At 37.5% G+C, this 13,618-nt stretch overlaps 1 protein-coding gene across 3 annotated transcripts in view; it reads right to left on the bottom strand.

Annotated features, from left to right (window-relative positions):
- Window positions 1–11,140: 11,140 nt before the first annotated feature.
- LOC135476702 (beta-1,4-N-acetylgalactosaminyltransferase bre-4-like) overlaps window positions 11,141–13,618 on the bottom strand; it is a 37,272-nt gene continuing 34,794 nt past the window's right edge. For all 3 annotated transcript variants that reach the window (XM_064756834.1, XM_064756819.1, XM_064756825.1), the window contains one exon: window positions 11,141–12,946. In XM_064756834.1, coding sequence (XP_064612904.1) covers window positions 12,941–12,946 — 6 coding nt within the window. In that variant the 3' untranslated portion in view covers window positions 11,141–12,940. The remainder of the gene's footprint in view (window positions 12,947–13,618) is intronic.

Genomic DNA, 13,618 nt, shown 5'->3' on the forward strand with positions numbered 1-13,618 from the left:
AAAACAGACTGTCAAATTTAGGGCTTAATTAACATGCTGATTCCTGGGAGCAATGTCTGATTCAAGACAAATTTTTGAAATACATGTATGAGTTTGGAGAATCGTAGAAATTGAAATTCTGACAGATGAATGTTCACAATGACATTGCCTGCCAATAACACTATAAATGGTAAGGAGGTTTATTTTATTCTGAGATATTTCCTCCTTGTACAGTTAGCATCATTCATGATTTAGACTGATATTAAGGCAATATGTGCATGTCATTGAAAGTAGGGGATTGAACTGATTCTGTCCATGACAAGATTTGTAATTTTTTCTGGCCTGGAGGCGACACTTTTTCTTTTTTTTGACTGTATTTCTTTGAGCTTTGAACCTTAGCTTGATCAACCCAGATTTCATAAAAAGAAATTTGGCTCTGCTGGTAATCCCATTTGAGGCTGTAACTGGCCCTAAAGGCAGTGTTGGAAATTGGATTTGCATTTCATCTGCTGGTGAGAAAATCTTTGACACACCAAACAATCATCACGCTGCACCTGTCACAGCGAGCACACAAACGTAATTATTGCGTCAAATTTTCACTGCTCAGGCTAATTCTGAAAATTAGTTTAAAATAATTAATGCTAATAATTAATTGTTTGATTTCTGGCACATGATTTTATCATATGGAAAGAATTTCATGTTATTTCCCTCAGTATTATGGCTGAGAAATTGGCCTTGGATTAAGCTTCAAAATATTTAAATCTAAATATTTACACCTACATTTGTAAATAGTTAAACTTAATTTTAAGCCAAGGCCTTTACTCTTTCAGTATGGAAAACTTAAAAAGTAAAGTGTAAGCAGTGAACAAGTATGAGAATTTGGCAATACTGATGAGAGCGAATCATGAACATCAGCCACAACGGTTTTGTTTACTGTTACTTTTCAAACTTCATGTGTTCATGTCTTGTGCCCTTGTGAACAGTTATTATCGGTTTTGCACTATGTAAAGTTGAAAGCTTTGTTAAACTTATTTATCATACATGATAAACACAGCCTGATGTACCTGAGAGTTGAAGAAACTAGGACAGAGGACAAATGTTTAAACACCTTAAGATCGCTGGAGATCCCGCAGGAGCTACAGACTCAGATTGGCCGCTTGATGTCAAGGGCTGATCAGCACCATAATGGAAATAGGGTGCCTGAAAATTGTTTTTTTTTCTTTTCCAGAATGATGTATAAGTATTTCATTTTATTAACTATATAAAAAATTATCCTTAGCAAAAATATGGTAGTGCATACATGTACATGCATATGTGTATTGTACATGTACATGCATATGTGTATTGTACATGTACATGCATATGTGTATTGTACATGTACATGCATATGTGTATTGTACATGTACATGCATATGTGTATTATACATGTGTTTTGTGTACTTTGTGTATGTTTTATTTTCCAAACTTCTTTTTTCTCCTCTGTTTTAATTAGTTCATGAAATTTTTTAGAGAAGTACTTTATTCATCGCAAATGTTGGCTGATCTACATTTGTTTGAAGATGCGCTTGATAGTGTTTCTTTGGTGTTTACAGGAATCCAGTTCTCAGCCAGTGCGTTCTCCAACTCACATCAGTCCTCGCTGAAAACCTTGCCCTCATCAAACACCTATGAGACAAGTGTCTGACACAAGCACAGCATAGGTTCCAACATATGTGTACAACTCCTGTCACCATAATTCTGTGAAAATGTCTGAGTATCTTGTGTGCTAGCTATAGTTATCCCCCCTTAGTGTGCCCAGTTGGGCCAGTTGTCTCCCCTCTTACGTGGTATTTCTGATGATCCTGCAGGTAGGATGATGTGAAAATCATGAGAAAGTAGCTTCCATATAGATCACGCAGTGTGTAGATTAAAACTTGAAAAAGTGATTGTGAAGGGATTATGAAAAATGTGATGGTTATATATACCCCCCAAACTTGTTAAATGCCATCTTGCTCATGTTTTGATAATTGCTTTGTGATCACAGTCTATATCACAAACCTAAATTTAACCAAGTTGCCTTGCTTTTCAAATTTTGGAAAAAGTGAACAAATCTATTATTCTTGAAACCCGTATTGTTTTGCTCATACCCCTGTTCTATGCTAAGCCTAGTCTGTATATTTTTGCTACCTGTGTAAAGCTGAAGCAATATGCTGTTATGCCTGGTACATGTGTGTAACATTGTATAACATTGTTTATGATTAAATGTTAGTTTTATATTGTGTTTAATTTGGTTAACTGTATATAAGAAGTGAAAATATTTGTATTTCTTCAACCTTGGAAACCTTTTGGCACAGTGACGCATAGTTTGACCTATATGCAGGCCAAATGAATGTTTAAAAATAAGATTGTTGTACTTGAAAAAGACTCATTTGCATTTCAGTGAGTAAAATAGATTAAGTGAAGAGTCTTTAGTATTTAGTACTAAACTGGTGAAGGCCTTTTGAAAACAATTCATGTGTGCCACCAGTTGTAAATGACTTGCCTCCACTCATATAGCATTCATTCAACAGTCAGTGAAATTATGCATAACTTCATGATTGCCTAATTTGCATTCATGATTTTCAGAAACTGCACAGGGGCTTCAGCATTACATGTGGCAAGTGTTGAGTAAATATGATTAATGGTTGCAGAGAAAATCAAGGTAGCTGAATAGATGTATGGCGTGCAAGGGACCTCTGTGGCCGAGTGGTTAGCCTGTTAGCACGGCACAATAACCCAATGGCCCCTTTCACAAAGAGCATGTTATGTTACGTGCATGTATCGTCCATGGCAACCAGTATTGTAAGCATGACATGGTCAAGGTAGTTACGTGAACGTAGCGCTACATGCACTTTGTGAAACGGGGCAATGTTTGACAATAAGTCCACAGCAAATGACATGAAAAGATCCAGTATAAAGCAAATTAAGTCTCTGGGAAGAATTCCCGTGATTCAGAAGTACATTGTAATTAATTTTATATAAAGTTATTGGAATGGTATTAAAGTCCACTGCTTGCATCATGCTTGTCAAGGTTGAAGATTTACGCAAATATTGGCTTTCCATGATTTTTGAAGATGAGGTTAAAATTTATAATCTTTTTGTAGAATATTGGTATTGGTAAAGTTGTGTTAGCAAGCCTGATTAAGTGTGACTTGATTTACATGCTGTACTGTTATATGTGTGAAGTAGACACTCTGGTTCAGGTATTATTTTTTGTCCTTTGAATTTGATGTAAACATTTACTGTGGCTATATTGTTGAAATATGTACTACTGAATTCCTGAAATGCAAAAAAATGTTGTGGGAAAGTATAAAGATAAGAGATCTTAAACTACATCTGTTTCATGTGTATGTCAAATTATTGAAAATTGTCTGAAGTGTCGTGACTGTTCATATTAATACAACTGACCGAGTCAGTCACAGGCTGAGATAACAATATATAATTCTCCTTTGTGAAGTGTGGTGCATTTTATGTCCATAGTGTACGAGTCAGGGTGCAGGTGTGTGTACATGTCAGGGTGCAGGTGTGTGTACATATCAGGGTGCAGGTGTGTGTACATGTCAGGGTGCAGGTGTGTGTACATGTCAGGGTGCAGGTGTGTGTACATGTCAGGGTGCAGGCGCGTGTACATGTCAGGGTGCAGGCATGTGTACATGTCAGGGTGCAGGCATTGTACATGCCAGGGTGCAGGCATGTGTACATGCCAGGGTGCAGGGCGTGTGTACATGTCAGGGTGCAGGTGTGTGTACATGTCAGGGTGCAGGTGTTTGTACATGTCAGGGTGCAGGTGTGTGTACATGTCAGGGTGCAGGAATGTGTATGTCAGAGTGCAGGTGTGTGTACAGGTCAGGGTGCAGGCATGTGTACATGTCAGGGTGCAGGTGTGTGTACATGTCAGGGTGCAGGCAAATGTACATGTCAGGGTGCAGGCATGTGTACATGTCAGGGTGCAGGTTTGTGTACATGTTAGTGTGAAATCATCTGTACGTGTCAGGTTGCAGACATGTGTACATGTAGGTGTGCCGGTATGTGTGTATGCATGCGTATATTGATGAGTGCAGGCATCAGGTATTTAGGCTGTATAGTTTGCCATGGATTCTAGGTCTATATACGTCATGTGTTTTATACTGTAAGTACGACTGACTGTTCATATGGTATAGATATGAGCTGATATCAGTGTGCACATAGGTGACTTATTAATGCCTGAGCTTGTATGTAATTTCCTTCCTGGTAGCACCTGATAATGCTGACTACAAAGCCAAGCCCAGTCTCAAATATAAAGGTGTTACTGACTCCTTACTTTTATGATACAGCCTGGCAAACCTGGGTGCCCCACCTTCACATAGATGGCTAAGTTTGATTTGTTTCAAGAATCATGATAAAAAAAAAACAAAGGTTTGTCAGCATCAATGGTGTGCAAATGTAACACTATTATAAAGAAAACACATTTGCACTTTGACAGTAAAGTTGCTACATCATTGTATTTATGTTGTGAGGTACATTGTCACATAATTGAGTAATTGTATTCTCAGTCAGGATTTGTCTGAAATGCTCAGGCGGCAGTGAACCAAACTTCTGGGCTTCCTGTACACATGTACCCTCTAGGAGCGATAAAACAGCTGTAGTATTACCCAGCAGTATTACCATGTTTTGTACAAATAACACATAAGAGACATGTACATGTAGTCACAGTAGGTCCTATAGAGACCTGTACATGTAGTCAAAGTAGGTCATGTAGAGACATGTACATGTAGTCACAGGAGGTCCTATAGAAACATGCACATGCAGTCACAGTAGGTCCTATAGAGACCTGTACATGCAGTCACAGTAGGTCTTGTAGAGACATGTACATGTAATCACAGGAGGTCCTATAGCGACCTGTATATGTAGTCACAGTAGGTCCTATAGAGACATACACATGCAGTCACAGTAGGTCCTATAGAGAGGTGTAGATGCAGTCACAGTAGGTCCTATAGAGAGGTGTAGATGCAGTCACAGTAGGTCCTATAGAGAGGTGTAGATGTAGTCACAGTAGGTCCTATAGAGACATGTACATGTAGTCACAGTAGGTCCTGTAGAGACATGTACATGTAGTCACAGTAGGTCCTATAGAGAGGTGTAGATGTAGTCACAGTAGGTCCTATAGACATGCACATGCCCTCACTGTAGGTCCTATAGAGTCCTGTACATGCAGTAACAGTAGGTCCTATAGAGAGGTGTAGATGCAGTCACAGTAGGTCCTATGGAGAGGTGTAGATGTAGTCACAGTAGGTCCTATAGAGACATGTACATGTAGTCACAGTAGGTCCTGTAGAGACATGTACATGTAGTCACAGGAGGCCCTATAGAGAGGTGTAGATGTAGTCACAGTAGGTCCTATAGAGAGGTGTAGATGCAGCCACAGTAGGTCCTATAGAGAGGTGTAGATGCAGTCACAGTAGGTCCTATAGAGAGGTGTAGATGCAGTCACAGTAGGTCCTATAGAGAGGTGTAGATGTAATCACAGTAGGTCCTATTAGAAATCCGTTACCTAGAAGTATTCAACTTCCCTATAGTCTCCACGACACAGTACACGTCATCTGTAGAAACACGCGCCACTTGGTGGAGAAACATGCCAACCTCTTCGGTGGAAATTGTGAACTGAATCATGGGAAATCTAACTGTAAACGGCTGCTACAAGAACTGGACACATCTTGAAACTGAAACTAGTATTTAAAAACTATGATTTCGATAATCATTGTTGGTATGCAGTTATAAACCCATTGAATATTTTTGTATTTCAAATCAACTTTAAAATGATTACTATCAAAGACATTGTTGTCCTTTTACAAAACTCTCCATTGTCGTAATTTTGTTAAGTCTGTTTCAACACAACCACATTTGGATCCCACCATCCATCATTCATTTCTGAAACATAACTGCACAAAAGAGAGAGAAAAAAATACATGGCTGCTCAGATAAGTCACATAAGATGGAAGTGAAGTGCCAACGAGACTAGTTATAGGGAAGTTGCATAATTCTAGGTAGTGAACTCCTGGCGCAAAAGATTCATGTAGGCTTATAAACTAGGATTATAAAAGAATAGCGCAGGCGCCTCTCACCAATGTGATCCTGTGAGTGTAAGTTCAGCTTGATCACAATGACTTCTTATCGAGCCATACATGGGGTACTGCGCTGTTTCCTGCCACCATATTGTTGGACACCATCATATATTAAAGTGAAATACACGTGAGTATGACATAAAACAACAATCAAATAAAAAATAAATAAATAACAGAACAGTGTGAATTCTTGCATCAATAGCTGCTAGTGTGAAGAGTATATGGCCAGTTTGTTGTGTAGAATGATGTGGTAAACAAATTAAAACACATACATCTAGGTCCTGGGCCAAAGTCAAAAATTGAAACACATCTGCAGTTAAAATGTTTTACTATGGAATGTTCAAAATTTGTACTCTTTACTGCAGAACAATGTATTAACCCACAATTTGAGTGCTTTCCTATTCTGAGTGTGATGGTTTTTTCAAGGGATACAGAATCTGATTGGCTGACCGTGGAGATAGGGTTTCCTGGGTTAAACGCAACTGCCTTTGTCACGCTTGGTTAAATGTATCATACCCAAAATTCTACTTAGGCTAGGCATGGCCTGGGCTTGCCTATCTCTCACACCAGCCAATCAGAATCAATTCTGTATCCCTTAAAAGAAATAAAACTTTAAAGGAAATAAAAAGTGTTACATGTATCCTTTGAACACTTGCAATTTATGACCTAAGTTTTAATAAGTTACTTGATATTCATACGGGCCCTGGCCGTTAATATTAAGGTCTGGTATTGTTGAATGATAAATGGGATGTATTTCAAATGATTTGCTGCACAGTAGATGTTGGCCTGTGAATTAACTCTGGTTGTGGAACGAAGTTGCACTTGAGTAAATGATGAAATGCTTTGTTACAGCTTTCAAGCCCCCTATAAGCAAACAAATGTGCCAGTGAAAAGCCAAAACCTAACATGTTTATACTTGACTGTGCAATCAAACTGCAATGGAATTATTTTCATGTTGGTTTGTCAGCTGAGAATTTCACATACTTGTATTAATACAAGTATTGATCATAATGGTTTTTGTACCAGGGTTAGATGTCTACCACCTCACAACATCTGTGAAACAGACAGAAGTGTAAAATAAGCTGTAAATGAGCTATGTATTTATTTTGAAATGTGAAATTCTTACTGTGTTCAAAACAGGATGAGTGTTTCACATTACATTTATATGTAGATTAAGGGGAGACAACTTTGAACTTGGAGCGCAATGTACACGCATGTAAACACCAGGTGTGATATTGTATGCAGGAGGTACAGTATACATTTACATAGTACACTGTAAAGTTTTAAAGTTTTCATGGGAACCAGATGAAGGGGTTACTTAAAATATTTGGGTCGGTAAAATATCCTTGCTTGCCTGTAACTAGTGAAGTTGTAGAAATTTTACCAGAAGAGACCAGACAGTTTACAGTGTTTTTTTTTTTTTTTTTTTAAAGAGGCCTGTAGGCCCATATGGGGGATTCTGTGGATATGCATGTCTGCTTCGGGAAGCATTGCATGAACTCTGTGGCCATGCAGCTTAAAAACAAATAGGCACTGCTGGATTTGGCAGAATCTCATTATGATGTAGATGTAATCGATCTGCTGGGATTTGGGGTTGAAGGAGGGACTTTTTCCATGTGCCTACGTACAGGTTAACTGGCTGGCTACCACAGCCATCATCTCATTAAAAGAAAAATAAGAGATCCACAATTTCCATGAGATTTTGTTTCAGTTGTTATAAGCATAAAAAAACAGGGGATTAGCCTTTTTACGTAGATTCTCAACCAGGTGCAATTTGGACGATTTCAGGAAAGCTTTCCTTGTAATCTTTTAAATAAAAACACTTGACTTATATTCCAGGATGCAGGCCTTGTTTGAGTGACACATTCTAGTGATTGCTCTAGAATGAAGCTGTGTTATTAGTTTAGTTTTGCAATTATAAATGGTACATGATTGGTCATTATTATGCTCATTATAGTCAGTACTACCTATGCTACAGTATTAAAGCCCTGTTCACATTCACATGTACATAGCTAAAGTATCAAATGGCATACATTTAAACGCATATCATACTGATTGTATGTGTATATCCTGTAAGTGTAAAATACACGCATGTTTACCATAAGATGCTGACAATTGTAATATGACCAACAGTGGGTAACATGGAATAAAACTGATTTCCTAAAATATTACAACATTTGCCTGATGATTTTTATTGATTTACATTGGGGGGGGGGGGGGAGGGCGGCACTGAATGCTGTATTCATGTATACATGACTGATATAAGAGCACTTGGAGGGAACCACAAATTTTTGGCAAGTTTATATGCTGACAAACTTTTCCACATGCGATGTACGTAAGAGGTCTCCATGGCCTAGAGGTTAGCATGGCAGACTAGCACAATGACCCAGGTGTTTCTCACCTGTGCTCGCTGGCTTCCTCTCCGGTCTTACGTGGGAACGTCTGTTGACAACCTGCGGTTGGTCATGGGTCCCCTCGGTTCCCCCGGTCATAATGATAAGTGAATTATTCTCTGATATGGCGTAAACATTAACCACCAAATATGGAACAGGGATTGAAATTTACAAGCACGGTGAGCATTGTATAAACACGGCCATCACAGTGTGATACTGTGACTTACTGGTAATGTTCTCCAAATCAGATCGTATCTGGTCCATCAGAATTGATGAAAAAAATTGCTACTAACTTCATTTGTATACGTAGAAATTGAGCTTGTATTTCCCCACTTCTGGTTTATTCAACTGAAACATACAATGCTGTCTTCTCCCTTACTTACATTTTGATTTATACATCTGTATATATTAGCATCACCGTTAAATCTATTACATTATATTTACTTATTACAAGAATGCAGTGTACCATACAATGCAAATGTCTGCCACCATCATTCTTAAAGTCTATTCTCTAATAGACTTGGGCCATTCTCAAACAGAGGTATACCTACTGCCTCCGTTGAGATTATTGGTATCGTAGGATCGCGTAGAAAGGCGAGTGATCTCGAATGTCATTACTGTAGACTTTTTTCACTTTCAATCCAGTATGAATATATATGTTGACGTAAAATGGGTAAGTTTTTTTGGTATAAAACAGTACATGACTGATGGCAAGAAAATGTAAAACCAGGGACCATTACAATGTTTAAAGCAGAATGAAGTCTTCTTAAAGCTGGCAGTACCTGAAAAAAATAACCCATATGTAAATTCATATCTTATGAAGTGGAAAATTATCTTTCACTCTTTTAGCATTTTGGGTTTTCCTCCATTCGATGAAATATATATATACATATACATATATATAGGCCTACATAAATACCTGTGCCACAGACACCTTTTAAAAACAAGAAGATCATACTACAATTATTTAAGTACATGTGAATTCCTGACAGTATTTATTTAATTGACTGGTGTTTTAAGCCGTACTCCAGACGGTATTCACGTCTATTAAAACTTTTTACAACATATGCTTTTTCACAATCACAGAATTAAAACACAGCATTACATAAGATCTACACTCAACACCCTGAGTCAATCAACAGTGATGAGTGCTCGTGTAAAAATCAATGTGAAATATACAAACGGCCACAAATCTATCTAACAACTTCACCCCACAGAAAATTGATTTCTAGAGCTTAAGTGATAAATGTAGCTTTTGTACATTGATTATGAGCACAATTTACATATCATGTAAATCCACCTACTAGTACATGTATATAAAAAAAAAGGTATTATAAAGAGGCCCCACTGTTAATTTTATAAACTAAAATTGGAAACCAAAAATTTGCAACACTGAGGTGCAATTTTAAATGTTTATTGATTTTATTGTTGTTTAATGATACTCTCAAACTTTTAATAAATACCTGGAAATTTTGATGTCGTCCATCTTATTTAACATTTGCAACAAAATTAAGCTTCAAATGGACCACAGCTGTTTCACTGTATAATTATTCCCTTTTGTGGAGAAAGACAAAAAACATACTCAAAGACCTTTTTTATCTTTGCAAATATATCATGAGAATTTAACCTTTTTACTATAAAGAAATAATATATTATAAAACACACTGTATTTTTATTCTAGACTACACCATAATAAATGTCAAAAATAAGAGTTAAGGGACTGCATGTATCACATTTCTTTTGAAAAGCTCTTTTACTGAATCTTATGTGTTGAGATATGCCTGTATTTTCAGTACCTGGGGTTGATTCCACTTTTTTTTCTTTTTTTTTTTTCGATTTTGAAAATTTATTTAAATTCTCAATTTCAGACTAAACGAGTTGAAACTGGGAACACTTAGTAATTGTTATGATAAGGCAAATTTATCACAGTTTCAAACCTCATAAACTATGCATACTATCCAAGTTCTTAAATTTTGACCTAAAGTAAACCTAAAAGTTTGCCTCCTGAAGTCTAGATGTATATACGGAGGCAAATAAATGTCGTAATGATTTTAATAAATTTTTCATGTAGGATATCATCATATCTTCCAAACTAACCTCAAAAAACCTTCTCAAATTCAATAAAGAAGTATCAGAATCAGGCAAAATGAGCAACTGATTTCATCAACCCCTGGTCCTTACTAGGCTGCCCATAGCTAACATCTCCAGTTTAACAAACACACATTCGTAGAACACTTTTATACTTTTTCATTTCAGGTACTCTAATTCTTCTAAAATTTGGGACGGATATTAGTAGTGTTGAAAGCAGAATACTACATTTCTTTACCAGCCTCTTGAAAAAGATTATGAGTATGTTGTTCATTAGATGGTCTAACTATGTGAGAAGAAAGAAACTCAATATTCTTGCTACAATTACATGTATTGGCTAAAATGAGCAGACCAGGTGTCCCAAATTTTAGAAGAAATAGGGTAATGTTCCACTAGCCTTCATTACGTGTAATTCTGAATCAGGAGTACCTATTGTCATTTGTGCATATGACCAATAGTTAATTTCCTTTACTGATCTAGTCTCAGGAAACCTCATACTGTCTCGCATTACCTAGAATCCATCACGCTGCCCTGTATAAATGTCTGACAACAACAACATGTGAACACTGTAGCACTCTGTAGATTGACATGCAGGCAGGCAATTTCCTGTGTGGTAGTTCAGACACTTGACCCAATTATCACACATGGACATGTGCATGCAGGTCTACAGGTTAATTAGTCACAGTTAATTAGCCTCTGACAGGTTAAAGGCACGCTACATCTGTCTGTCCGACTTTTAACAATGCACTCACACATGAATTGTCACTCCAAAGAATGAAGAGGACGTATGTCACATTACTTCCGTTGATTTTAGTTTACAAAACATCCGCAAATTTGTTAGCTCGTACATGTTTCAGAAAGATCTCTTCAAACAGCCACACACACACACACACACATTAATACAATATACTTTCCTACAATCACAATGCACAAACATACAGCACATCTTGTTATTGCACGTAACAACGATGTACAACAGCAGGCAGTATATTTACACACCATCTCAGCATAAAACACACACAAATCCTCTTCAATTTTTTCTCGTTCCTGGTGCCTGATGTCATAGAAAACGCCATCAAGGGAGTAACCTGAGGATCTGTCTGTCGTGTTTGAACAGTCTGTTGTGTCAGTGTACAGCCCGACAAGAGTAGCTCACATGAACCTGTCTTTTGTCTGAAATCTCATGAGGAAAAAGTCTTTTTACCTGAACAACGTCAATTATCAGCCAACCAAACTTCTGGCTGTGACACTTTGAAAAGACTTTAACATAAGAAGGCAATGAGCAATAATAATATAACCGCGGGAACATGGCCTTTTGCGTACTCCACTCTTCTTGCTTCCAGAAATCTTGTGCGAGTGCTGTGAGGTGGTCTCTTTTAATAGTTCTGCGTTAGGAACTGCACTGCAAGTGACAAACTGGTACTCTGACTATCAGTTGAGAATTAACTGTAATAACCCCTAACTCCAAACAATTAGCCCTTACCAATGTCAATGAATGCTGATAATACTGCTATCTGTCACCATTATTGAATGATGATAAGCCATCACCAGTGAATGCTGATAGAACCAATGTCAGTAAATGCTGACAACTTCTCTATGAGAAAATGACGAAAATTCCAGCATCTGTAAATGCTGACAACTTCTCTATGAGAAACTGACGAAAATTCCAGCATCTGTAAATGTTGAGAACTTCTCTATGAGAAAATGACAATTCCAGCATCTGTAAATGCTGACAACTTTTCCACGGGAAAATGACGACAAATGATAAAACGATAAATGTTGACAATTCCAGCATCAGTAAATGTTGACAATTCCAGCATCAGTAAATGCTGACAATTCCAGCATCTGTAAATGTTGACACTGTAAGTAGAGACTGACAACCTCACTACGCATCGTTCACAGCTGTCAAATGCTGACAATTTCTCTATCAGTATAAATAATGGCAATTGCACCATCCGCATATAATGACAAAATTATCACCACTACCAAAATGGTGTCATTGCCATCAACAGGTATCACTGATGGCTTCCCCTGTCAATCAGCGTTGACTTCCACACTTGTGGTGTCTTGAAGATCGTTGAAATCACCACTCTGGCATCTTGGTTACCAATCTTGGTGAAGCAATGTCAATTTTTCCTAACAAGGTGAAAGCTAAGACTATGTGGGACATTTGTCAACAGGTAAGTATTGTGTGAACCACTTACAGCCTTCCTCTTTCCAGGTCTACACACAAAGGCTGGAGAACGTCATGGGACAGTTAAATGTAATTTCGTCATTAAATAAAGAACGCCACTGTCAGAATTCCTGGTTTTGATGCACCCAGTAGTCTCTGGAATTACACTCTAGGCTGTCTTCGATGTGCTAGCTCTGAAAAACATAAAAGAAATACATGTAAACTGAGATTGTACAATAGCTGATAGAATTTTGGGGAGGGGTGGGGGGAGGGGCTTGTTTATTTATTTATTTGACTGGAGTTTTACGCCATACTCAATAATATTTTACTTATATGACAGCAGCCAACATTTTGTTGGAGGAAACCGGGCTTGGAGAAACCCACGACCATCCACAGGTTGTTGGCAGCCCTTCCCACACATAGGAAGGCATTTCAATGTCAATCCATGAATGTTTCAGATGGACGAGCCATCCACGAACAGCTGAAAAAGGAAGACAATGTCATGTCACATAAATCTTCAAATTTAATGACAGCCATACACACAGTGCAGCATTCTGGCATATTTTATATGTTCTATGAAATTCATATGTGCCTAAAATAAACATATGAACAAAAGATTTGACATGTAGTCTTCAAAATCGTACGAATTGTGTTTTCATATCGGATACATAAACTTTACTGGTCAAATTTGTTGAAGATTTAAGATAGATACTTACAAATTACAACAAATTTCACTTTAAGTTTGATGTGCAAAAAAGCAATTTCAAAAGAACAAAAAGGAATTAAAATAATGCCATGCATGCCAACACTTGGGTGTTTATGATAAAAAATTACTCAAGCTCCAAACAAAAAGAACTTCAGTGGCC

The sequence above is a fragment of the Liolophura sinensis genome, chromosome 1 (assembly GCF_032854445.1).
Source record: "Liolophura sinensis isolate JHLJ2023 chromosome 1, CUHK_Ljap_v2, whole genome shotgun sequence".
Lineage (NCBI taxonomy): Eukaryota > Metazoa > Mollusca > Polyplacophora > Chitonida > Chitonidae > Liolophura > Liolophura sinensis.